This window comes from Myxine glutinosa, chromosome 6 (genome assembly GCF_964187855.1).
Source record: "Myxine glutinosa chromosome 6, kmMyxGlut1.1, whole genome shotgun sequence".
NCBI classification, from domain to species: domain Eukaryota; kingdom Metazoa; phylum Chordata; class Myxini; order Myxiniformes; family Myxinidae; genus Myxine; species Myxine glutinosa.
Genome location: NC_136266.1, coordinates 17,451,766 through 17,476,381, shown reverse-complemented (window position 1 = coordinate 17,476,381; position 24,616 = coordinate 17,451,766). Strand labels below are relative to the sequence as shown.

Below are 24,616 nucleotides of genomic sequence, written 5' to 3'. Positions count from 1 at the left end.
TGACAAAAACTCCTCCACCTTGTCAGGAGAGAAGGACACAGAGTTTAGGAGCAGTTGGGTTCGACTGGGAAAGGTGGGAACAGAGAGAGATGGGTTTGGGACTAAGGATTTTGAGGCAAACACAGAGTTGAGGCATTCGGCTTTGTCACGTGCGATGTCAACTGTGTGGCCATTTGAGGTAAGGGAGGGGATGGAGGAGGAACAAACACCAGAAACGGATTTGACCAGACGCCACCAGGATTTGGAGGAAGGAGACAGGTTTGAGAGTTCATTCTTGAGTGAGGAGAGATAGTGCTTCCTGGCACTCCTGAGGGTAGACACACACTTGTTCCGAGCTTGGTGGAAGGAACTGAGATTGCCTTCAGTTGGATTAGCCTTCCAAGAGGCAAAGGCAAGTTGTTTCAAGGCAACTGCCTCACCACAAGATTCAGTGTACCATGGATGGGAGGAAGGGTAAGACAACTGAAGGCGAGATGGGATAAATCTGTGCATGAGAGAGATCAGTTTGCTTTGGAAGAATTCCCAGGAAGAATTGATGTCAGAGGCAGTGGAGATGGGAGACCAATCCAGACGATTGATGGCTGCTTGAAGACCATCCCAGTCGGCCTGAGTGAAATGCCAGACTCGTCGACGCTGAGGAGGCTCTCTGAGAATGGCCAGAGAGATGTCCACTTTGACAAGCACATGATCAGAAGAACCGATTGGAGCAGAAGAAGAGCAGCAGACATTAGCAGGGAAGTTTGTCATAACCAAGTCTAGAAGAGAAGATACTCCATTGGCTGAGATCCGGGTCGGGAAATTGACAGATTGTGTCAATCCCAGTGAGTCACAGAAGTCCTTTGCTGAGGTGCCATGACTGGTGAGAGAGGAACCCACACCCAACCAGGTGGCATGATGACAGTTGAAGTCACCACATATGAGGAAGAGAGAGTTGGGATGAGTGGATAGAAGTTGGTCCATGTTGTCAGACAGTGAAATGTAGATGGAGTCATCACTGTTTGGGGGACGGTACAGAACACATATGAACAAAAGGTGGGAGCGGAGAGGAAGCCGTAGCCAGAGGTACTCCTGGGGGTGAGGAGGAAAGAGGGCAGTGCAAGGAGAGTGAGGAAGAGAGTCTTTGATAAAGATAGCCACCCCACCACCAGGCCGAGGCTCAGGTCTATCATACCGGAGGAGGGAGTAACCAGGAAGAGATATTAAGGAATCAGAGACATCTTGAGGGAGGAAAGTCTCTGTTAAGCAGATCAAGTCTGGATTGTCAGAAGCAACCTGTATGGAGAGATCAGTCAGGTTTGAGCGAAGGCCCCGGATGTTTGAGGTCCATACCGTTAATGAAGAGAGAGGGGGAGCATCAGGTACAGGACAGGGGAGGGGAGGAGTAGGGTAAGATGAAGGATGAGAGGGGGAGGTAGGAAGAGCAGTTGATAGTGTGTCAGATATTGCAGAAGAGTTCCAAGAAAGGGAAGGATGAGGAGGATGAAAGGTTTGATGGTGAAGGGATGAGGCACAGTGAGGGGTTGTTTGAGGGGGGGGCAGAGGAAAGTAGAAGGTTTGGGGGGGTGGAGGTATGAGATAGAAGGGAGACGAAGTGGGGAGGAGGCAGCTTGGAGGAGGAAGGGGGAGGAGGGAGAATTGGAGAGGAATGGTATGGGGGGAGAATTGAATGGGAGGGGTTGGGGGGGAGAATTGAATGGGAGGGGTTGGGGGGGAGTTTTGAAGGGGAGGAGTGAGGGGGGAGTTTAGGAGGAGAGGCGCAAGGGGGGAGTTTTGGAGGGAAGGGGCAAGGGGGAAGTTTAGAAGTGGAGGGACAAGGGGGGAGTTTAGGGAGTGTAGGGGCAAGGGGGGGATTTGGAGGGGAGAGGCAAGGGGGGTGTTTAGGAGGGGAAGGGCAAGGGGGGAGTTCAGGAGTGGAGGGGCAAGGGGGGGGATTTGGAGGGGAGGGGCAAGGGGGGAGTTTAGGAGGGTAAGGGCAAGGGGGGAGTTCAGGAGTGGAGGGGCAAGGGGGGGAGTTTAGGAGTGTAGGTGCAAGGGGGGGGGGGATTTGGATGGGAAGGGGCAAGAGGGGAGTTTAGAAAGTGGATGATTAATGAAAGACGAACATTGATAACAAATTGGGATTGTTGTGATTTTCAAGTTAGCAATCCGATTCAGAACGATGGAGGAGGGATGGAATGAATGTGAATTAGACCATGTAGTGAGGGAGACGTATAAGATATTGAATTTCTTTTTTTTGAAGTGGAATGAGTTGGAGAGGAAATTGAGAAAAGCCTTTTAAATAGGAAGAAAAAACAGCGTGTTGTAATATACCACTGAATAAAACACAGAAGGGGAAAGGTTAAACATATTTAAAAGTAATATTTAAACAGAACTGTGAACAATCTTCTATGCACAAAATACCAACGGGGGGAGAGCCGAGAGGGACCACCACGAGTCACTGTGAACAAGGCAAATGGTGGATGGCAAGGAGTAATGGGGGGCGGGGCGAACAGCACACCTGGACAGAAAATACAGGATGAGACAACAGTACACATGGAGAAAGGAAAATAAATGTTTTTTTTTGTTTGTTTGTTTTTTTGTTTGTTTGTTTTTGTGGGGGGGGGGGGGGGGGGGGGGTGGGGATTTAGAACATTAGACAGAGTATTATGTTCGGGGTAGAAGGGAAAAAACTAAGAGCCAAGCAAAACACGCTTAAGTTAACAAAACACCGACGGGGGTACTATTTTCAAACTATATGCAACAGTTCTGTTAGATGATATTTGTAAAATTTAGCATCAATAGGGTGAGCGGTTTCAGAGATATAATTATTTTATATTTTCCTTCAATCCAATATGGCTGCCAAACCATGTGACCTATAATGTCATAAATTTAATCTATATATATAAAACACAGTTTGTGTGTGTGTGTGTGTGTGTGTAATGTTACCGATAGACTCCGAAACGGAGAGGCTCACGTGCTTGCTATTTGGCATAGACATGGCCATTAAGCCTGGGACGAACATGGCCGAAACAATATTTGACGAGATCCATATTTTTTATTCATATTTACCTCAGCGCATTTCAGCGAAGTACCCGCTAATCTCAGCCAGTGCGAGCAGCTCGCTGATTCGCTCAGAGCGATCACGTGATGTTCCATCCCGTCACACGTCACACGTTTGCACGTAATTCAGGGCGAAAAGCCATTTCGTTTTTTCACCTTTATGCGACCGTGTTTTGTGTCGATTTTGTGCGATATGAATTAAATTTTAATTCATATTTCGTGTTTACGAATTCGAATACGAAGGATTTCCCCTTTCGATTTCGAATACGAATCGAATATGAGCTTGAGTCGAGAGTCGATGTACGGGTTGGGAATGTGCGGGTCTCCCTTCCCCCGCCCGGCAACGCCGGTACTGGAGGACGTGGGTCACAGGATCGGTGAGTCTCCAAAATCCGCTTCGTGCTCTTTCGAAGATGCAGGACGATGTTGCGATTGTTGTGCTGCTCTCCGACCATGAGAACTGCAACGTCATTGTTGACTGGCCCTCCCCCTTCCCCCGATGCCGGCCTCCCCCGATCCCTCCCCCCTACCCCTTCTCCCCTCCCCCTCCCCTTTCCCCCTTCCCCCTCCCTCCCCCCTATCCCTTCTCCCCTCCCCCTCCATTTCCCCCCCTCCCCCTTTCCCCCTCTCCCCCTCCATTACCCCCTCCCCCTCCCCTCCTCCCCCTCCTCCTCCTCCCTCATCCCCCCTCCCTCCCCTCATCCCCCCCCACACCCCACCCCCCTCACCCTCCCATCCCTCACCTCCGCCTCCCTCCCCCTTTCCCCCTCCCTCCCCTCCCCCCTCCGCCCCTCCCCCTCCGCCCCTCCCCCTCCCCCCGCCCCTCACCCTCCCATCCCCCTCCCCTCGCCCTCCCATCCCTCACCCATCCCCCCTCCCCCTCCCCCTCCCATCCCTCACCCTCCCCATCCCCCCTCTCCCTCCCCCTCTTCTCCACCTCTCCCCCTCCCCCTCCCCCCCCTCTTCTCCCCTCTCCTCCACCTCTCCCCCTCCCCCTCCCCCCCCCTCTTCTCCCCTCTCCTCCCCTCCCCCCTCCCCTCCCCTCCCCGCCCGGCAATGCCGGGTACTTCTGCTAGTCTACTATATAAGAGAGATGTCTGTCTGTGTGTGTGTCTGTCTGTCTGTCTGTGTGTCGCCATTTTTCTCAGAGATGGCTGAACGGATCTTCGTCAAACTTTCAGAGGTTCATCAGTGAGTGCCTGGGAGTATTTTAGGCAAAAAGAAAAAGAAAAAAGAAAAAAAAAACGATCGTTTTTTTGGAGTTAAAAAAAAACAAAAAACACACGATAGTGCCTAAGCCTTTTTAAATTAATGACAGTTATATACAAGTACACATTCGCATAAATAAATACAAAACAATCACCAGACATTTGAATACAAATAAATCAAACCATTCCGGAAGTGTACGAAGTTGGCAGTATGGCTTCTTCTTCTTCCTGATCGGCATCACACTTAACCCTCTGGGGTCTACTATCCAGGAGGCGGTAATTGCGCTGTAAATTTGAATGCAGGTAGAGCCGATAAATTCGGCTTGTAGACATTTCGGCGCAAGCGTGAAGCCGATAGAATCGCTTGTAGACTCCAGAGGGTTAACTCAGAAACGTGGTGAACGCCACATTCACCCACCAGCATATATATGAACCCCCTTCCTCTCCTGCCTCCCCCCTCCCCTCCCATTCCCCTTCCCCCCTCTCCCTCCTCCCCTGCCCCCCTCCCTTCCCCTTCCCCTCCTCCCCTTCCCTCCTCCCCTCCCCGCCACCCCTCTCCCCCCCTTCCTCCTCTCCCCCCCCTTCCTCCTCTCCCCCCCTTCCTCCTCTCCCCTTGCCCCTCCCCTCTCCCTTCCCTCCCTCCCCCTTCTCCCCTCCCCCCCCCTCCCCCCTCTCCCCCCCTTCCTCCCCCTCCCCCACCCGGCAATGCCGGGTACTTCTGCTAGTATTTCAATACAAATGGGTCATAGATCATGTGCATGCAATTTCAGTTTTTTAGGATAAGGAATTCGATTAAAACATTTTTGTGTGGAATACATCTTCACCTATGATGTCATCATTATCATGCTTTTGTTCCCTATTGGGAGTACTTGGCAATGTGCCGAGTTTCAAATTTTTCCATTCAGCGGTTTCCGAGAAATAATTTTTTAATTTTCATGGAGCTGTTTCGGAGATATAGAGGTGCAACATTCGTCGATTTTTCCCAGATGGCTGCCATACAACGTGACATATGACGTCACAATTATCATAAAAACATTCTGCATGGTGTCACTCCTACCCTGAAAGTTTCGTCTCAATCGGAGATGTGGATGCTGAGAAAAACGAGGTTTAGCCCGTACGGACGGACAACCCGAAAACATAATCGACTTTGTCGGCGGAGGCATCAAAAGGGCATAACTCCGTGTAAAAATGGTGAAACGCCCCAAAACCCAAACTTGTTCTTTGAATGAAATGAATGAATGATCCTTTTAAGGCCATTTTTCCCCGCTAGAGCGGGGGTTAGCCTTGCGTGCCCCATGACCTCATGGTTCCCTGTTTGAGGCAATGTTTTTATGGCCGGATGCCCTTGCTGACGCCAACCCTAAGTCGCCTCTTACGATGCGCAGGGATACGGTGTACCTATTCTAAATCGGGGTACACACCGGGATCATTCATCCCAGCAAGCTGGAACTCAATTTGCCGACCTCGGAAGGTCGAATGACAGGCTGAGTCAACCCCCCTGGCGTTAATTCAGCGATCGACCGGGATTCGAACCCAGGATCCTAGGATCCCAAGCCTGCGCCCTAACCGCTAAGCCAACACCAGGCTTATAATAAAGCTTATAATCTTTAACTTATCATAATAAAGCCATGTCCCAAATTTCAATTGGACACGTTAAAGGTATGGGTAAAAAGTGCAGGAAACCACAGGTGGAACGACCAAATAAAGAGTAAACATATCGAACTGGTGGGTAGGCGACTAATAAGTGTGCACCAAGAATGCCATAAGAGGCATGATGTACTAGTTCATTGTGCACCAGGAATGCCATAAGAGGCATGATGTACTAGTTCATTGTGCACCAGGAATGAAAACAAGTCTGATGGATAAAGACACAAAGTGCAGAGCATTGCGGTTACACAGGAAAAAGCACGCACCGCATTGTCACACGTACGCAAAAATGGCACACCGATAAGAATTCAGAGATGTGGAGCACACATGCGTTCATCAACTCGCAAACATAGATAACTACACACAAACACGGATAAGTACACACAAACACGGATAAGTACACACAAACACGGATAAGTACACACAAACACGGATAAGTACACACAAACACGGATAACTACACACAAACACGGATAACGGCCTTGGCGACAACCTCAGATTGTTCAAATTTCAAATGGGTTGTAAAAGTGAACGATAAAAACCGGCGCAGATTCTCAAACGAGGTTACGAGACGCCGCCCGCAAGTGAGGACGGAACGCGTTTCATATAACAGATGGCTTACATGTGAGGCCATGCAAACGCAGTTATGGTACCGGTAATCCAATCCATTACTTGACATCGGTGTGCATCCCGGTGGAAAGCAATTTCGCTAATGCGTCCAAAGATTCATGGCTTTTGACAATCCCAGGTTCAGAAGGTTAAAAGCCATCAGGAGCTGCCTTTAATGCAAGAAAATGAAATCCTCTTTCCCTTCTCCCTCCCTGACATCCAACAGAATACAAGGTCTCTGAGTTTTTTCATTACATCAAATGCAAGAGTGTGTAAGATTGAAAGATCTGACGTTAAGGCCTCTTCACGATACCGTACCCCTAACTGTGCAAACTAGCCTACTCGAGTCCACTGCAGGATGGAGGCCTCCCTAGACTAGTGCTCGGTGGTCTTTGCATGGCCTGCAAGTGAGCAACCATGGAAGTAGAGCCCAAGCACAGCTCCCTTTGGGATAAATTGACCGGACTCGGTGGTGTAATAGTTAGAGTGCCTCCTCTGAGACCGGGAGGTCCTGGCTTCGAACCGAGGCCGAGTCACACCAAAGACTTTAAAAATGGTAAGTGCTGCTTCCTGGCTTGACGCACAGCATTTACAAAGGATAAAGCACGGACAAACAACCATTGGTTGGTAAACATTGCACAGGCTTTGATGGGCCTAATGGCCTCCTGCATTGAAGGTCCTATTATTACGAGAGGTAGTTAAACACAGCAGCAATCCCGAGCAGAACTTGGGGTTCTGTGTTGGCTCCACTACGTTAGTGCGCATAATCTGATGACTGCAGGTTCAAATCCCACTCCACTGGGAAGGTAACCATAAAACCACCTGGTGTATTGTATTCTCCAGGAAGCTGCTTGGGTATTTTGACCTGCCATGGGCATGTGATTCATAATGGTGTTGCTAAGTGACACCTCAATATATATATATATATATATATATATATATATATATATATATATATATATATATGCAAAAAACACAAACCAGGGAAACTCCAATGTGAATACCTGTCTTTATGAATGGGAGTATTATTATTGCCTTTAACATAGAGGTTCGTGAGGTTACAGGAAAGAGGTGGACGCGATGCGATCTTTGACCCAAGAAATGGGAAATTACAACAATTTATTGATTTGCCCCAAGTTATCTGAGTGAATACTAGCAACGCGTCTCAGGTACACACCGTGGTTGGAGAGAGGTGAAACTCTCGAAAGGTGTATCTGCAAAGCTCCAACGTACGTGTAAAGTCACGTCTGCCAAAGAGAGATAAAACATCCATGTCGGTCGTATGCACCCGGGCGGGAGAGGGAGGGGAAGGGAGGGGAGGAGGGGTGGGGAGGAGAGGAGGCAGGGGGAGGGGAATGTGAGGGTTTGGAGAGAAAGGGAACGGGGAGGATGTGGGAGCCGGAGGAGGCGGATGAGGGAGGGGAGGAGGAGGGAGGGGAGGATGAGGGAGGGGAGGTTGAGGGAGGGAAGAGGGAGGAAAGGGGAGGATGAGGGAGGGGGAGGATGAGAGAGGGGAGGGGAAGATGAGGGAGGGGAGGGGAGGATGCGGGAGGAGGAGGAGGATGAGGGAGGGGAGGAGGATGAGGGAGGGGAGGAGGAGGATGGGGGAGGAGGAGGATGGGGGAGGAGGAGGATGGGGGAGGAGGAGGATGGGGGAGGGGGAGGATGAGGGAGGGGAGGATGAGGGAGGAGAGGATGAGGGAGGAGAGGATGAGGGAGGGCAGGATGAGGGAGGGCAGGATGAGGGAGGGCAGGATGAGGGAGGGGAGGATGAGGGAGGAGAGGATGAAGGAGGGCAGGATGAGGGAGGGGAGGATGAGGGAGGGCAGGATGAGGGAGGGGAGGATGAGGGAGGGAAGGATGAGAGAGGGGAGGGAGGGAAGGATGAGGGAGGGGAGGGAGGGAAGGATGAGGGAGGGGAACCACATTCTCGACGAAGTAGAAAGATTTGCATTGCTCCGCAGGAAAAACCATCTGCATCCGCTGGAAATCCTTATCCCACACCCATGGGGCCTCTAATTGAACACTCTGCACAATCATGCCTCTATAAGCATCGGCCTAACACTGTTCTGCCTCAAAAATATTGCTGCATCCGTACATTGGAAACGGTCAGGGAGTTATAGGAGAGGGAAGAAAGTGAGTAAACGACTTGACGGAATAAGCCTAGATCACTAAAGTGAGCAAAGCATTGTGGATGAACAATTCGGGACCTGGGCCTACAGCCTCGCTGACTCAGATAAACATAACTCTCAGAACAATGCGATTGACATTTCCAACCTCATTTACACTTAGACAGCATCCGTTGTCGACGTTAACACTCTCGATATACGTGGTTACCCTCTTCCCCTCATCCCCCAACTCGGTCACCTGTTTCCGTACAACAAAGCTTTTCCATCCACACGTCACACGTGGCCATGGCATTACCGAGCGACTGAAGATTCGAACCCCACGACGTTCTCCAGGAAGACGTATGCAGGTTTGTGCTCCATCCTGAAAGGGAAAGGAACATTTTGTTGTTTAAAAATAAAATCCCAGGTGTTACTGGAGCAGGTGATTCATAAGTGTGGTACTACGTATTTGCAGCATGGAGCTGAACTCCAATGAGAAGGAGGAGACAAAGAGGAAGTAAAGAATATGAGCAAAAGTGGGGATCGAGCTGAAAAGCAAACGTTTTTTGGCCTCATCAGATAAAAAGCACCAAGGCCATATTGAAAGAGAGCCGGATATAGCCGCCATTTGTAGACAAAAAATACGTCTCGTCGCCAAAACCTCCAAAGTATGTACAAGTGTGACCTCATGGTATCGGCATCGGAACCGCTAAGAATTCGGGTGGGCCACGAATAGCCCACGTTGCTCACGACGAGACGACAGGTGCTTCTGCCATGATAGTCGCTCCGTTGCTCTGACAATAAGCACATCATAGAAATCCAGGCCTGTTTCATTTGTACGTCACAATATTATAACAATAACGATAACATTAATAAAACTCGATGATAACAAGGCTTAAACGTTGCTCTGTTCGCTTTGTGTAACGTGGGAGATTTGCGGCCGACACAGACATGGCCCTCTCCGCAGTTGCAGCCGCTCAAACTATATATCGACGGATCATTACTGCCCGGTCATGGTGGTTAAAAAAAACCCATCTAAACTACGTCTGGAGAAGCTATGGCAGTCTATATTGCTGCACGTGACAAGTAAAAAAAACACCCATCCGGTTTGGACCGGTTCGAGTCATACTAAAGACTTTTAAAATGGTACGTGCTGCTTCCTTGCTTGAAAAGGATTGGACATCGACAATCCCCATCGGTTGGCATCCATGGGGAGGAGGAAATTCTTCTTGAGGAAATGCCCCAATGAGTACGGTGAGAAAAGTGGCGCCATTGTTATGACCTCGCTGGTACCCAGAATATCCAGGGTAGTAACGGAACTTCCCCCAAGCTCAGTGGCTTTGTTAAGTGTTTGCCTTGTCAGTATGTCTTTGTGTGTGTGTTTATGTATATGTGGGTGTATGTGTATGTGTGTGTATGTATATGTATGTATATGTGTGTGTTATGTATATGTGAGTGGATGTGGCTTATGAGTATAAGTGTATCTATATATATAAAGCAGTAAAGTATGTTTGTTTGTTTGTTTGTTTGTCCTCTTATAACTCGAGAACTACTCATCGCAGAGAAAAACCAAAGGCATATTCGGAATCAGTACATCTCAGAACAACTACAGCACACCTTAAATTTTAAAAAACTTTTCTCACCAGAGGAGGGGAGGGGGAGGGGGGGGAGGGGGAGGTGAAGGGGGGAGGTGAAGGGGGGAGGGGAGGGGGGGAGGGGAAGGGGCCCTTCTTCCCCCGGGCACCCCCACACCCTCCGCTCCCCCCTTCCCTCCCCCCTCCCCCCTTCCCCCTGTTTCCCTCCCCTCCTCTTCCCCCTCCCCTCCCCCCCCTTCCTCCTCCCCCTCCCCCCGTTCCCCTCCCCTCCTCTTCCCCCTCCCCTCCTCTTCCCCCTCCCCTCCTCCTCCCCCGCCCGGCAATGCCGGGTACTTCTGCTAGTAAGTGTATAATGTATGTGAGTGTATAAGCCTGGTGTTGGCTTAGCGTTTCGGGTGCCGGCTTGGGATCCTCGGATCTTGGGTTCGAATCCTGATCGATCGCTGAATTAACGCCAGGGGGGTTGACTCAGCCTGTCATCCTTCCGAGGTCGGCAAATCGAGTACCAGCTTGCTGGGATGAATGATCACGGTGAGTACCCCGATTTAGAATAGGTACACCGTATCCCTGCGCATCGTAAGAGCGTGACCAAGGGTTGGCGTCAGGAAGGGCATCCGGCCATAAAAACATTGCCTCAAACAGGGAACCATGATGGTCATGGGGCCCGCAAGGCTAACCCCCGCTCTAGCGAGGAAAAATGGCCTAAAAACGACCATTCATATATTATGTATATGTGAGTGTATGTGTGTATGTGTGTGTGTTTATGTATGTGTGTGCGTATGTGTGTATGTATCAGCTCTATTACGAGCCTAAGCCCAAGTATAAAAATAAATTGTTGTGGTGGTCACCAACATTATTGATGTCAATTTCGAGATTACAATTTGAAATTGGTGACAGCTTCCTTCAGGTTTGCCTATTCTAGTTTTCCCATTTTTTCCTGCCTTTCACAAACCACCCCAAATGCTCACCTTGGCAGGATTTGCAGGAAACGCAGGAAACTTTTGGAACGCGGATCCGCGACATCGGCCTTGAGGCCCGTCCTGGAAACAAGGTCCGGCAAAAAAGTCTTACCGAGATAAGTACCCGAGGTCATTGCTATTGCAGATATGGAAACATTGTATTCCCAAAAAGGATGCTGGAAACGTCAACTCATACAATTTTTCTTTGGTTCCTGAAAAGCTTATTTAATTTTGGGGATTTTTGTGTGCGTTAGACTCCGAATTGTTGAAACGTCAGTAGGTGAAGTACCAAAGTCTCACCTGGAGAACGGCTGACAAGGTGGACTCATAAGGATCATGTCGAGATGTAGTTTGTCAAAATCATGTGCAGTCAGACCCTAATGCACACACATCATTATAAGCATGAACACGAAGTCATATCATCATTGACAAAGGGAAGGGAAGACGGAAGGGTGTTAGAGAAAAGAAGAGTTATTGAAGGAGAGGTGGAAAGTTTAGAGAGGATGTTTAGGTAAATAGAAGGGAGTGAAGGGAGTACAAAACACGGAGGGGCGGGGGTCGGGGGTGGGAGGGAGGGGAGGAGGGAGGATTAAATTAAGTTCATGGATTTAAAAAAAAAGGAGAAATCGAATTTTTAACAAACATTCATGTAAAGACAGGTATTCAGTGAACAGGGAAGATATCTCAGATCAATATCTCATACAACAACAACACAACATGCATTTTAAGGCCATTTTCCCTGCTAGAGCAGGGGTTAGCCTTGCGGTCCCCATGACAATCTTCTCCATTTTGCCCTATTTTCTGCATCTCTCCTTGTTAACCCCCTTGCCCGCATTTCTTCTTCCACCATCTTTAGCCAAGTCTTTCTCGGTCTTCCCCGTCCTCTACTTCCTTCTACATTCATTTCCATCACTCTTCTCAACCAGTCACTTTCATCCTTCTTCAACACATGACCAAACCATCTCAACCTGTTCCTCTTCACAGCATCAATCACAGGCTCTATTCCCATCATCTTTCGTAATTCATCATTTGTCTTCCTCTCTCTCAACGATACTCCACACATCCACCGAACCATTCGCATTTCCACCCTTTCCAGCCTTCGTTGCTGCTCTACGTTCATTACCCATGTCTCGCTCCCATAAATCATAACACTTCTCACACATGCAGCATACACCTTTCCCTTCAGCTTCAACGACACTCCCCTACTCGTCAGCACGCTACTCAGTTCCTGAAATTTCTTACGTGCACATCTCTCTCTAGCAACCATCGCCGAGTCTGATCCACCTCCTCCATTCAGCATGTCTCCTAGGATGTTTAGAGAGGATGTTTAGGTAAATAGAAGACCCCTGCGACCCCCTGTGATCATAAATTTGACCCTGTGACCAATATTTCATCTATGTTGATTTTCTCATCGTCCACCAATGTCCTTATAATTCACACGAAAGTACATTGACGTCTCCTAGCGTCCTCGTGCTGCGTATAATATATGTACAGGACTCTTCTGTGTATGTGCCTTAGTTGCTGTTGGAAAAAATATAAATCAACAACAACATGTGTGAATTTAGCAAACAGTCATAATGGTTATATAATGTACATCATTGGCGGAACGAAATGTTGAATGTCGGAGGATGGAACATTCTCACAATACTGGTGGAAGAGACATGGGATGTACAAAACTGCGGGGTTTGAAGTGGAAGACTTACACATGTTCTGCACAAGGATATGCATTTACATGGCATGCAGGTTGACTGGCACATGCACGGACACAGACAATCAAGTGTGGTGCATTACCTGCGTATGCACAAATGAGGTGCAGTATTATTTTTCGAATATTTATATTCATTGTGACCTCAAGAAAGAAAAACAAGAGTGGTGTCGATCGCACCATCATGAATCCCCACGCTTCCCACCGAAAGCAAAATTGAAAGGCAGCAAAAGGTTCCATCAAAATTTTGGGTTAAATTTTTTTTTCGTTTGCACCCTTGTCACCAGTTTGCGCAGGGGCCTGAACAGGCGGTGAAATCCAAAAAATCCAGAAATTTGTCTCCAAATGTTGATTGCAAATACAGTTTTATAAAAAATGCTTTAAAATGTGATGGAATTGCATTTGTTGCTACTTGACCTTTTGACCCCACCCGAGGAGGTCGGGCCAAAAATGATAATGGTGTTGCACTTTCTTGCCATGTGTTCATCATAACTAGCAAGTTTGGTGAATTTCTGCACGTCCGTTTAGAAGATAGTGTGATGAACGGACAGAAAGACGGATGGAGCCGATTAAAATATCCCTGTTTTTTTCTTCAAAAAGCATGGAGATAATAACCAAATGTGTTCATTTCATTGTGAAGAGAATTGCTCTAAAATTAATTACACTCAACTTGAACGATACAGCCACTCAGCGTCCATTACACCGCCACGGAGAATCACATCCATCATCTGTGGAAACTCCAAAACTGCAAAAGATTGTTTGTTGCCAAGGACTCGGAGACAACTTCAAACATGTTCTCCCCCAAAAGAAAAAGGAAAACGAAAGGTGAACCATTATCTTCTGAGTCTTCAATGCAATTTCCCCATAAAAATGGCTGAAAAGCATAAACCGAAGTGTACTTAGACAGACAATGCCTTTGGGATCCCTGGGCCATGGCATCTGTCCAATCAGAAGATACGATATTGTCCATTATGGAATAGAGTTGTGTCAACACACACTCAGCCACCATGTATAAACTCCTTTATGTGCCTTAGATGCTGTTGAAAGAAGAAGAAGAAACTCTTTACAGGTTCCTTGGGGTGTTGGTAAAGGGGATGGTGGTGGGTAACTCATGGTCTTCCTTCTCCAAACTCTGCCTCTTAGAAATGAAAATGGGAGCAAAGTACAGTGTACATTTGCTTTTATAATCACGAGTACATATTTGCTTTATGATCAGCTCGTCATCGTCTTGTGATGCATGATAATCCGAATCGATGGAAGGGCTTTCCTTATGAACAGGACCGAGGTTTACCGAGTGACTAAGATAACAGAGCGACTGAGATGCATGCGTTTGTAGTAGTAAAGGGACGGCAGGCATTTCATAAGTGCACAAACAGGATTGAAAGAAAAGAAAAAGTGCTGGGAACAGCAAAGTAAATCGTGGGTAGCCAAAGCTGTATTTGCAACACAAAGGAGAGCTTCATTTTTCCGGCCAAAGGTTCCTCAGATTGCCATGCGACCACAAACATTACTGTGAGGATCAAATTGCCTGCAGTAGATAAGATATAAAATGCCAGCTTTGCTTTTCTGTTACGCCTTTCGAGCATGCAAAGCCTGATGGAACAATCAGTTTGTCATCTGCTAACTAGGGGGCCATCTCCCATCGAGGCCTCATCACTCAGATGGTACCGCGAGAGAGACCACCCAGAATTTGCTTGTGAACAAAGTGCTTTGTACATACCTCGATGTTTTTGGCCCAAAGAGACGTAGCTGGAAAGTTGTGAGCATACACAGCATTGGCGACCGTGTTTACATCAATGGCTGCCACCACAACAGCCGACAAGCCACTCTCTGCAAAAACGTGTACGTGGATGGATGGACGGACGGACGGACGCACGCACGCACGCGTTTCATTTTTTCATTTCTCATTTCACGCACACACGCACACACGACTTTACTCATAAATGAAAGAAAGAAATCCATAGAATTACAATCTTAACATTCAATGAGCCGGTATCACGATTGTCGGTGCCGCATAAAATGGGATTCAAATGCAAACCATCAAATCACAATCTGATTTTTTTTTTCCACTTAATGCACAAACCTATTATCCAGATACCTCAATTAAAGGATATGCTTACATTTGGATAATCCACAATTCATTACTCAGTACAATGAAAAACCCACTTGGATTATCCATGACTAGCAGGGTTACCCACCGCTGCCCCGTGATGTTCCAAATCTGTTGACATTTAAAAAACAATTTTTGCTTTATTTCCATTTTTTGTGGGGACCTAAAACACTTCCCTACACCCACTAATGAATGGGGTCAGGGATCATTTAGTATTACCTTTCACAAAGCTACAAAGGCTCAGGCACTAATTTTAATTAAATTAAATTATTAAACTTAATTGTTCTTTTTTTTATCCAACTTTTTTTTGCCTAAAACACTCCCTGGCGCTCACTGATGAACCTCTGAAATTTTGACCCAGTGATTTTGGCCTAAATAACGCAGAAATCAAGAAAATTACCAAATGCCAGGACCTCAAAAATGAGGTCAAGAGATCTTGGAAGCTGAAGAGCATCGACATTCAAATAAAAAATGGAACCCAGACTAGACAGCTCGAAAGCAAGTAGTGGAGCAAGACCAGATGTCAGAACAATTACTATCCCATTAAATAAAACTACGTTAATTGAACATCAAAGTGCATATAGTGCATTTGTCTAACGGCAATTACAACAATTTGGGCCAAACATTGACATCTGCTTTCACTGTATTACATGATGCAGAGTAAAGTAAGGCGAAAATATACAAACGAGTTGGCATAATATTACATTGGCAGAGCACAAGGCTGTTGAGTAGCTTTCGGTGAGAATCACATGATTAAAAAAATAATAGGTGGTAGCAGCAATGAATTCATCCATCCATTATGACGTAACGTATCCAGAGCACGCACAGCACCAGTCTCTGTGGCCGATTACCAACCGTGGACAGACAGGTCACCAATCTGTCACACGGTGCTGTAGGTTGGGAAGGGTACCGCCGAATCTTTACTAAAAAGTACAACGGGAACTTTAATGTCGACCAGCGAACGTGAGCAGATGGGACACCCGGCTTAATGTCCCACCGAACGAGAGCACATTCATTGATGCAATGCGGTTTATCGAAGGGCCTACAAATGAGCCCGCACAAGGGGAGTACACGACCTCTGAGCTATCCCACCGGCCTAGCAGCGATCGGCATGCACGGAATGGCTTAATAGCAAGAAACAACATACTTATGGCCAACCCCACTGAATCACGGGCTAGGTTACGGATTTTAGAACCCATCTACTGCCTTGGCAAACGATGCACAACGATTTTAGAAGCGAATCATTCCACTTTACACACTGTGTATTTTTATTAAACATCAAACTACTTTTTCAAAAGAGATATCAATATAATTTTTAGGAGAGCTCTGCTTGGATACCAGGATTTTCATGGCCATTCAAACAGAAGCATACAAAGTTCATCGCTCGACTGATTAATGCCGCCATTTTTGTTTTGACGAATGCGTGGAGCGGTTCAACTTTTCACTCCAGTTGACATGAAGAATGAACACTCTTGAGAGAAAAAAAACACCACCGCACAATATGCTGCGATGAGATTAAACCGTCATGGGGGAATGACTTCATAAAGCCATTGCAGAAGGGAGAGAAGCACATCTTTGTGTGAACTTTGTGGGATGGATTTCTCTGTCAGCCCTGGTATGTGCAAAGAGGTAACCAGGAATCTCCTGAGAAAACGGAAATGAAATGCCGAGGCAGACGAAAAGACCAGTTCAGTGATAAAAAATATATATAAATATTTCAGCAGGCAAAGCAAACCAAGGACATAACAAGAAGGAGCATTTATCAATGCAGAGCGTCACTGGGCTATATAGATTAAAGTAGATCAAAGAATTTTAAAATTTTATGGAGACAAAAGGTCTGAAGGTGAATATCGGAAAGACGAAGGTGATGGCAAGTGGTAAAGCATGTGGTGAGGTGGAAAGAACTGGGAAGTGGCCATGTGCTGTGTGCAGGAAGGGTGTCGGAGTGAACTCCATTCAATGTACAATGTGCGCTGAGTGGGTTCATCAAAAATGTAGTGGTTTTAGAGGGTCATTAACCAGTGTGGCAGCTACATTCAAGTGTAAGGTGTGCACAGAGGGAGCTGCACATGGAGGAAATGTTGAGTTGGATCTTGGAGACGGCGTGAAGCTGGAAGGTGTGAAAACATTTTGCTACCTAGGCGACATGTTGCATGGAGAAGGTGGATCAGACTCGGCAACGGTTGCTCGAGTGAGATGTGCATGGAAGAAGTTTCGGGAACTGAGTGGAGTGCTGACGAGGAGGGGAGTGTCGTTGAAGCTGAAGGAAAAGGTGTATGCTGCATGTGTGAGAAGTGTTATGATTTATGGGAGCGAGACATGGGTCATGAACGTAGAGCAGCAACGAAGGCTGGAAAGGGTGGAAATGCGAATGGTTCGGTGGATGTGCGGAGTATCGTTGAGAGAGAGGAAGACAAATGATGAATTGCGAAAGATGATGGGAATAGAGCCTGTGATGGATGTTGTGAAGAGGAACAGGTTGAGATGGTTTGGTCATGTGTTGAGGAAGGATGAAAGTGACTGGTTGAGAAGAGTGATGGAAATGAATGTAGAAGGAAGTAGAGGACGGGGAAGACCGAGAAACACTTGGCTAAAGGTGGTGGAAGAAGAAATGCGGGCAAGGGGGTTAAACAAGGGGAGATGCAGAAAATAGGGCAAAATGTAGAAGATTGTCATGGGGCCCGCAAGGCTAACCCCCGCTCTAGCAGGGAAAATGGCCTTAAAATGCCTGTTGTTGTTGTTGTTGTTGTAAGAATTTTAAAAAGTAAGTAGATCTGACAAGTGTAGGTTCTGCAAGGTGGAAACAGAAAGCATGAGTCACCTCCTATCAGGATGTATAAAACTCATGTCAGAACATCGGTACACCCAAAGGCACAACAGGGATTGCAGAGTAATCCACGGGCACATCTACAAAAATTTAAATATACCAGTTCCAGAAAATTATGGTCCAGAAGTATGCACACTCTAGCCTGGATTTAGTCCAGCCTGGATTTGATTCCCGACCCAGCTATAAATTGTAAGTTTATTGTTTCACAGGCAAGGTGATTCATCAATGTGTGTGCCGTCCCTCGGATGGACGTTCGATAGGCATCCCGTCTGCTAGCATTCATTGGTGGACGTTGAAGTTCTCATGGTGTCCTTTGTGAAGAATAGGCAAGCTATCACCTGCACCATGGCCAAATTGCAAATTCCTGCCCGAACAAGTCGAACGTCAGGCCAGGCCAGCCGGTACATGAAGACTTGGGCCAAGCTTCCCCGACCGACAAAGAAGTTACACTCACATACGACCTGATGACCCCATCGAGCGTGAACATAAAAACAACAAAGCATTGTGACTGGATATACTGTATACTGAGGTAGAAAAAAAGGCATTGCGAATTGAGGTATCAGTTCCCAGGAATTTTGGCCTAAACAATGCAGAAATCAAGAAAATGACCAAATACTAAGACCACAAAAATGAAGCGAAAAGATCTTGGAAGTTGAAGAGCGCCAAAATTGTACCAGTTATTATTGGTGCAGTGGGAATAATAAAGAAGAACCTCACAGAGATCCCACAAACCATCACTGGGAATATTACTACAAACAAACTGCAGTTGGAAGATGTCCGGAGCTCAGTGACTATCATGAAAAGAGTCCTCGGAACAAAACTTTGAGAACAACAAATCCTCACAGGTTGGGTCCATGAATCGTGACCCACCCCTTACCAAAATGGAGATAGATACTTAAAGACTTGGAAGGACTCCGTTCCACCTTCTAAATGACAGAGGGCAGCAGCTTCACAGACAGACACTTGAAAGACTGGAGCAAAGGGGGTACGAGACAGACACTGGGAGTTGGTTCCTTGGCAAAAAAGAGAGGGGAGAAAGGAATGGAGGAGAGCATCAGACTTAGAATTGGGAAGAATAGCCAAGTGGGGGGTTTTGGAAGAATACATGTGATTGTGAACTGTAAGGGATGTATGGGGGAAAAGGCTGTTTTTGGAGGACAATGGGGGAAAAATAGGGTGTGATGATAAAATGGCTGTCTTTGCAGGATGAGTATGCCACTTAAAGGGGAACCCAAATGTTCAGGCCACCTCGACGCTAATCTATCCCTCGATACACTGCAAAATAGATATGACGTGTTTTTTTCCGATTTGCCATTGATAAAGCAAGTAATTTTGCGAATGAGAGTTGAAATCTTCTTCTTCACAATAGAAGTGACGTCACTCTCAGAAGTCGACCGCCAAATTTGTACTGTCTATGCTTTACGAGTTACATCACGGTACGATTTAACTAAAATGGAGAATAATTTTAGATTTTCCACAAATATTCGTATCAATGCATCCTTGGTGGTTGTATTAACACAAACTGAGATTGTTTTCACTTTAGTGCTCGGAACATTTTACAGAGCACTGTTGTGTTATGAAACAACAGAGATGGTTATAGATCTTGTGGTTATCCACCACGATTGAGAGAGGATGCCACCCCGCAATTAAGTGGAAGAAACAGCCGTCACTCAAAATTGTAACACCATCTCTACCCAGTTACCAACACATGTACTTTTTCTTCCTGTTGCCGTTGCCTGGCAGTTAGCACAGTAGCACAGGCTGAAAATAATTTTCAATTATCAACACAAATTCCTGAAAATCAAATGAACCAACATCTATTTATAGTGGAGAGACAGTATGTACATGGCAATATGAAGATGGATGTATTTGTATGCATGGAGATGTATTTGTATGGCTGTATGTATCATCTACTCCTCCGAGAGGATTTAACATAGGAAACTAAAACTTTCAGGGTCCCCCCTTCTACTGCCTCCCTCCTTCCCCCTCCACAACCCCCAGCACTACTCCCTCTGCGACCCTCCATAATCCCCCATCACCCTAACATAAACATTAACCACCACAACACCATAGCCCCTTTCTCACCATTAGCACTACTCCCCCCTCCTCTGGGCGGGACATCAACACAGCACGGACACAATGGTGGGACACGACACGAACACGGCACAGACACAACTCTCGGACACGGCACGACCAGACACAAATGGCATCCTGGGAAACTGCGAAATGGGACGATCCCATAACATACAGGACACCTGGTAAGCCTGCGATGGTGGGACAAAGCATTCGTTGCCAATTTTGTTGGCAGTGTCCGAGCATGCCTGGGCAGTGTCGGCTGTCGGGCGATGATGGGTTTTTCTGCTCGAGTAATATAACCAATTTATCAATTAATACAAAATCCTTAATAAACCGTTAATTGAACAGAAAACAAAACCCACCAATCTGTAGTGACCATGAGACCCGCGTTTTCATCTTCACCAACACGTAAATTGTCTCCATCTTCATCTGAATCGCTCGCATATGACGAGAAACTATATACCGAGAACCTTCTGTGATGCTAATGATGGTGGAATCAATATCGGCTGACCTAGCTCAAAATATAATCTCTATACAGTAAGCCGCCATTTGAAGGATCAAGGTGGATTCCGAGTGTGACGTCACTAGTGAAAACCTAAAATTGACATTTTAAGGCTTTTTATGGCACTTTTTGATGGGCAAAACCAGTTTCATGACATGAACATTGTTGTTGATCTTGGCCAAACAACTATAGCCAGGCTTTGATTGGCCTACTGGCCTCCTCCTGCATTGAAGTTCCTTGAAAGGGAACTAATTTTTTTTAACCTTATTAGACTTATCGGGCTATGGGGGTCGAGGGCCCATGTCAAATATGGTGTGGGTTTGTAGTACGAGGAATGTAATTATGACTCAAGACCAAATAAACCTTCCCCATAAATTCTTTTCAACATTTTAATTAATTTACATCATGGGTTGGGCATCTGTCTTGCTGATATGGAGATCCAAAGGTACAGCATAGTGTAAAAGTGAAAATGTCCAAAGTGCCAAATGCACCCCTCCACGGGCTCCACCCATTCTACTCGGAGACTTAAACAAATAAGTTTTAATCAAATTGTATTTTGCGCACAAAAAGGTGTAGACGGGGGCAGTGAGGGTTACAAAGGTTTAACACCAAACGTCTACCACATCAATGTTGGTGGGGATTATTATATTTTACCTTTTCAATTACCAACCTGCATTGAACCTGACTCAAAGGTATTTGTAACACTTCGTTCTGCAATACCCCCAAAAACATGACCTACAATGGACCTGGGCCTAGTTGCTAGAAAAACGGACAAGTTAACCACATGATAAGAGCTATCCTGTGGTTAAAATTTTTATCTGAAGGTTAACTATCCGCCAGATAAAGTACGGTTGGATAAGGGGACGATAGCTACCCACTAGATAAGGGCTGGATAAGGTGTGGATAAACCTTTGATTGGTAGATGCAGGGGCGTATCTACGGAAAATAGCGCCTATGGCAAGCACTGAAATTGCACCCCTGTCCAAACATCTGACACCCATCTTTTAGATAACTTTCTATGATGTGCTCAAAGTCATTTTTTTCAGTTTCTTCTCTTTCTACACTCAGCAGAGCAAGATCACAGAGTCTGCCTTGACCCATGGAGGTTCTCAAATACGAAAGTATTAGTTTTAACTTGCTGAATGATCTCTCACAGCTAGCGATGGAAACTGCGATGGTTCGCATTATCTGAATAGCAATGCGAAGATTGGGGAAGACGCTCTCATCTCCATACTGAACAATTAATTTGAGAAGCTCTTCAGGTCTTGATATTTTCATGTTGGCCCGACTTGATAGCAACATTCTGCAATCCAAAATTTCTTCATATAGCTGCTGTCCATCAACATCAGAGCTGTACAATTCGCCCAGATTTTCGCACTTCTTCTTTAGGTCGTTACTGTCGGTGCCGTAACACAGTCCCTCGACATTGAGAAGGAACCCAAACTTGGCGTCAGTGTCGTGCAAACGAGCGAACCTTTCATCCATTTCTCTGTGAAGACGGTCGAGTGTTCCCTTCATGACTCTTTCCATTTCCTCCATGGCTGTTACCCCAGCGTCTCTCGAGTTCTCATCAGCCATTCGTTTCTTTCGTCTCTGACGTCTTTCAACTTCAATATTCCATTCTTGACAGAGACCGAGTCCTTCCTCGAGTGACTCACTGACCAACACTTCTCTTTCATCATCAAAATGATCTCGGAGGGCTTTCAAATCCAGGGCAGCATCGTGGAAGTTCATGTTGGGATCCTGCAGCCTCTTTTGAATACGGTCAATGTGAATGAGTACTTTGTTCCAAAATCCCAGCAAAGTCAGAAAATCGTAACTCAACATGCAGTTATACAGCTGCCTTGCTTCACTTCTTGTTTCACTGGTCTCGTTTTCATTGTCTATCATGTCCTGGAGAACTTGAAGTATCTCCTCAAGGTACTTGTTGACGGGCTTCACTGCTTCCGTCCTTGCACTCCGCCTGGTTTCAGACTCCGAGTTAACAACCACAGGCACGGTGTTTTTGAGTTTTTCCCAGCACTGTGTTGAACAGAGAAGAACACGTAGAGAGCTTCGATGGTTCCAAAAAACGTGACCATCATTGTATCCTGCTTGGCTGCATGTACACCCACCAATTTGAGTGAGTGATTGTCGCAATTCACAAACACTGCCAGGTTGTTTTTCTCACTTATTCTTTGATGAACACCACTTCTGTGTCCAGCCATCACAGCAGCGTTGTCATAGCACTGTGACCGACAATCTTGTCGCTCCATTTCGTCCTTCTCTAGCTGTTTCAAGATGTCTTCAACCAAGCTCTCAGCATCCTTCTGGCTTATCTGGATAAAACCAAGGAAGGACTCTCTAACACGGACTGTTTTCCTCTCAAAATCAACTTCCACGTACCTCACTACTTCTGACATCTGCTCACGGTGTGCCTGATCAGAAGTCGAGTCGAACATGAGACCATAGTACTTGGCTTTACGAATGCTTCTCAGTAAACTTTGGCGAACGGTGGATGCCATCATGTGGATGAATTCGTTCTGGACACCCGGTGAAAGATAAGACAAGGATTCAGGATGACTTTCCACACGAGTGAGGTGTTCTTTCATGACAGGGTCAAAGATGGCCAGTAGTTTCAGTAAGCCAAGGAAATTTCCCACATTGGAGTCATCGTCCAGCTGAAGTGACTCCCTGTGTCCTCGCAAAGCCAGGTTCTGAGTCTCAAGGAATTTTATGCAGTGAAGGATTCTCGTCAAGATATCACGCCACTTCTGCTTTTCCTTCTCAATCTGTGACTGAAGTTCCGCGTTAATAACTCCTCTGTTTTCAGCTAAATTTCTTTCCATTTCTTTCCACTGTGTGAAGCACTCCCGATGATTCTTAGCATTTTCATGAACACTAATCCTTTCAGGTGCTTTCCACTGGTTGAATCCACTTTCCTGCTCCAATGAGGATTGATGGTCTGACTGGGAATGGGAATAGAGAAGACAGCAGATAGAAAATGCAGACTTTTTAGAAGGGGAATAGACCAGCCATGAGCGAGTCACTTCCTCACCACGACCATTTCCCAATTTCCTCTTGAACCAAGTTTTGTTCATTGAGCGGTTATTTGTTGGTAGGAAAGGCCCTTCACTGTTCTGGAAATACTTGGAACCCAGCTTTATTATTTCTGTTCTCAACGTGTCAGGCAGAATTGCTTTTCCAGTATCCTTGTCGAACTTCAGAAGTCCAATGTCATGCTGTTCAATCACTTCTGGTATGACAGTTCGAGGCTCTTCGACACCATCCAGTTCACCAGGTTCAGTGTCGTCAGGTTCAATCTCATCAGGTAAAATCTCGTCAATAAGCTCAACATCACCACCACCACCATCGTCGTCTTCCCCTCCTGTCATTGTCCACGTTCTCTCTGGCAGCCTCACTTTTAACCTCGTCATACTCGGATTTATCTGACTTGACTTCCTCCTCGGCTTGTGACGCATTTGTACTTGATCCACCTTCGGATTCTAACAAACTTGTAGCAGGTGCAGGCGACTCTTATGGAACGTGTCGAACAACTTGTTCCGGGCTTTTCAAAGAAGGGCATAAAGAACTTGCTCGACTTCTTGGCTTCCTCAGTCTCCAACTTTCGTCTCTTCCGTCCTTCAGCTCCACTTTCCTTCTTCTTCGTGAAGAAACGTTTCATGGTCTTCTTGCACAATGCTTTGAAATAAGGAAATGGCACTTTTAATAAGTACACTAAATTTCACAGATTTTGCACAAAATTCTAGACTACCTCCCTAGTTTGTGCAGGAGAATGGTCTTACTGCCAGTTGGCACTGAGCAGTGGTACTGTGAGGTATGTGGTCATGTAGCTCCCAGCACTGTATTTTTACCTAATAATTTAAATAAGTGGTTTAACAATCTAGCCATCCTCGTGCTTCTCACCCATGATAATCAAAGACAGATCATACATCTGAAGAAAATTCTTTTTTCACTATCCGAGGATGGCTTGTCTGACTTCAATAGAAACTGCTCAGTGGCGCCCAGGGCACGTGCCATACCTGCCATACCTTAGGTACGCCACTGGGTAGATGGCATCCCACAATGCATCACACAGTCTCATCTGCTTGTAAAGCTATCATGATGGATGAAAAAATTCTAACTAGAAAGAGGAAGTCCAACTTTAGGCTCACCGAACGGGATATATGCTGTGTCTGGTGACAGAACAGCATGTAAAGGTCGACTTGTACCTGCCGTATCATCAGTTAGC

General features: G+C 46.3%; 1 protein-coding gene across 4 annotated transcripts in view; it reads right to left on the bottom strand.

Annotated features, from left to right (window-relative positions):
- TRDMT1 (tRNA aspartic acid methyltransferase 1) overlaps positions 1–24,616 on the bottom strand; it is a 66,337-nt gene that overhangs the window by 6,566 nt on the left and 35,155 nt on the right. For 3 of the 4 annotated variants that reach the window (XM_078779642.1, XM_078779638.1, XM_078779639.1), the window contains exons 2-6: positions 14,591–14,700; positions 11,466–11,542; positions 11,175–11,246; positions 8,928–8,993; positions 7,681–7,750 (exon numbers count right to left, since the gene is read on the bottom strand). In XM_078779642.1, coding sequence (XP_078635768.1) covers positions 7,681–7,750; positions 8,928–8,993; positions 11,175–11,246; positions 11,466–11,503 — 246 coding nt within the window. In that variant the 5' untranslated portion in view covers positions 11,504–11,542; positions 14,591–14,700. The remainder of the gene's footprint in view (positions 1–7,680; positions 7,751–8,927; positions 8,994–11,174; positions 11,247–11,465; positions 11,543–14,590; positions 14,701–24,616) is intronic. The other variant, XM_078779641.1, reaches the window with a different exon arrangement.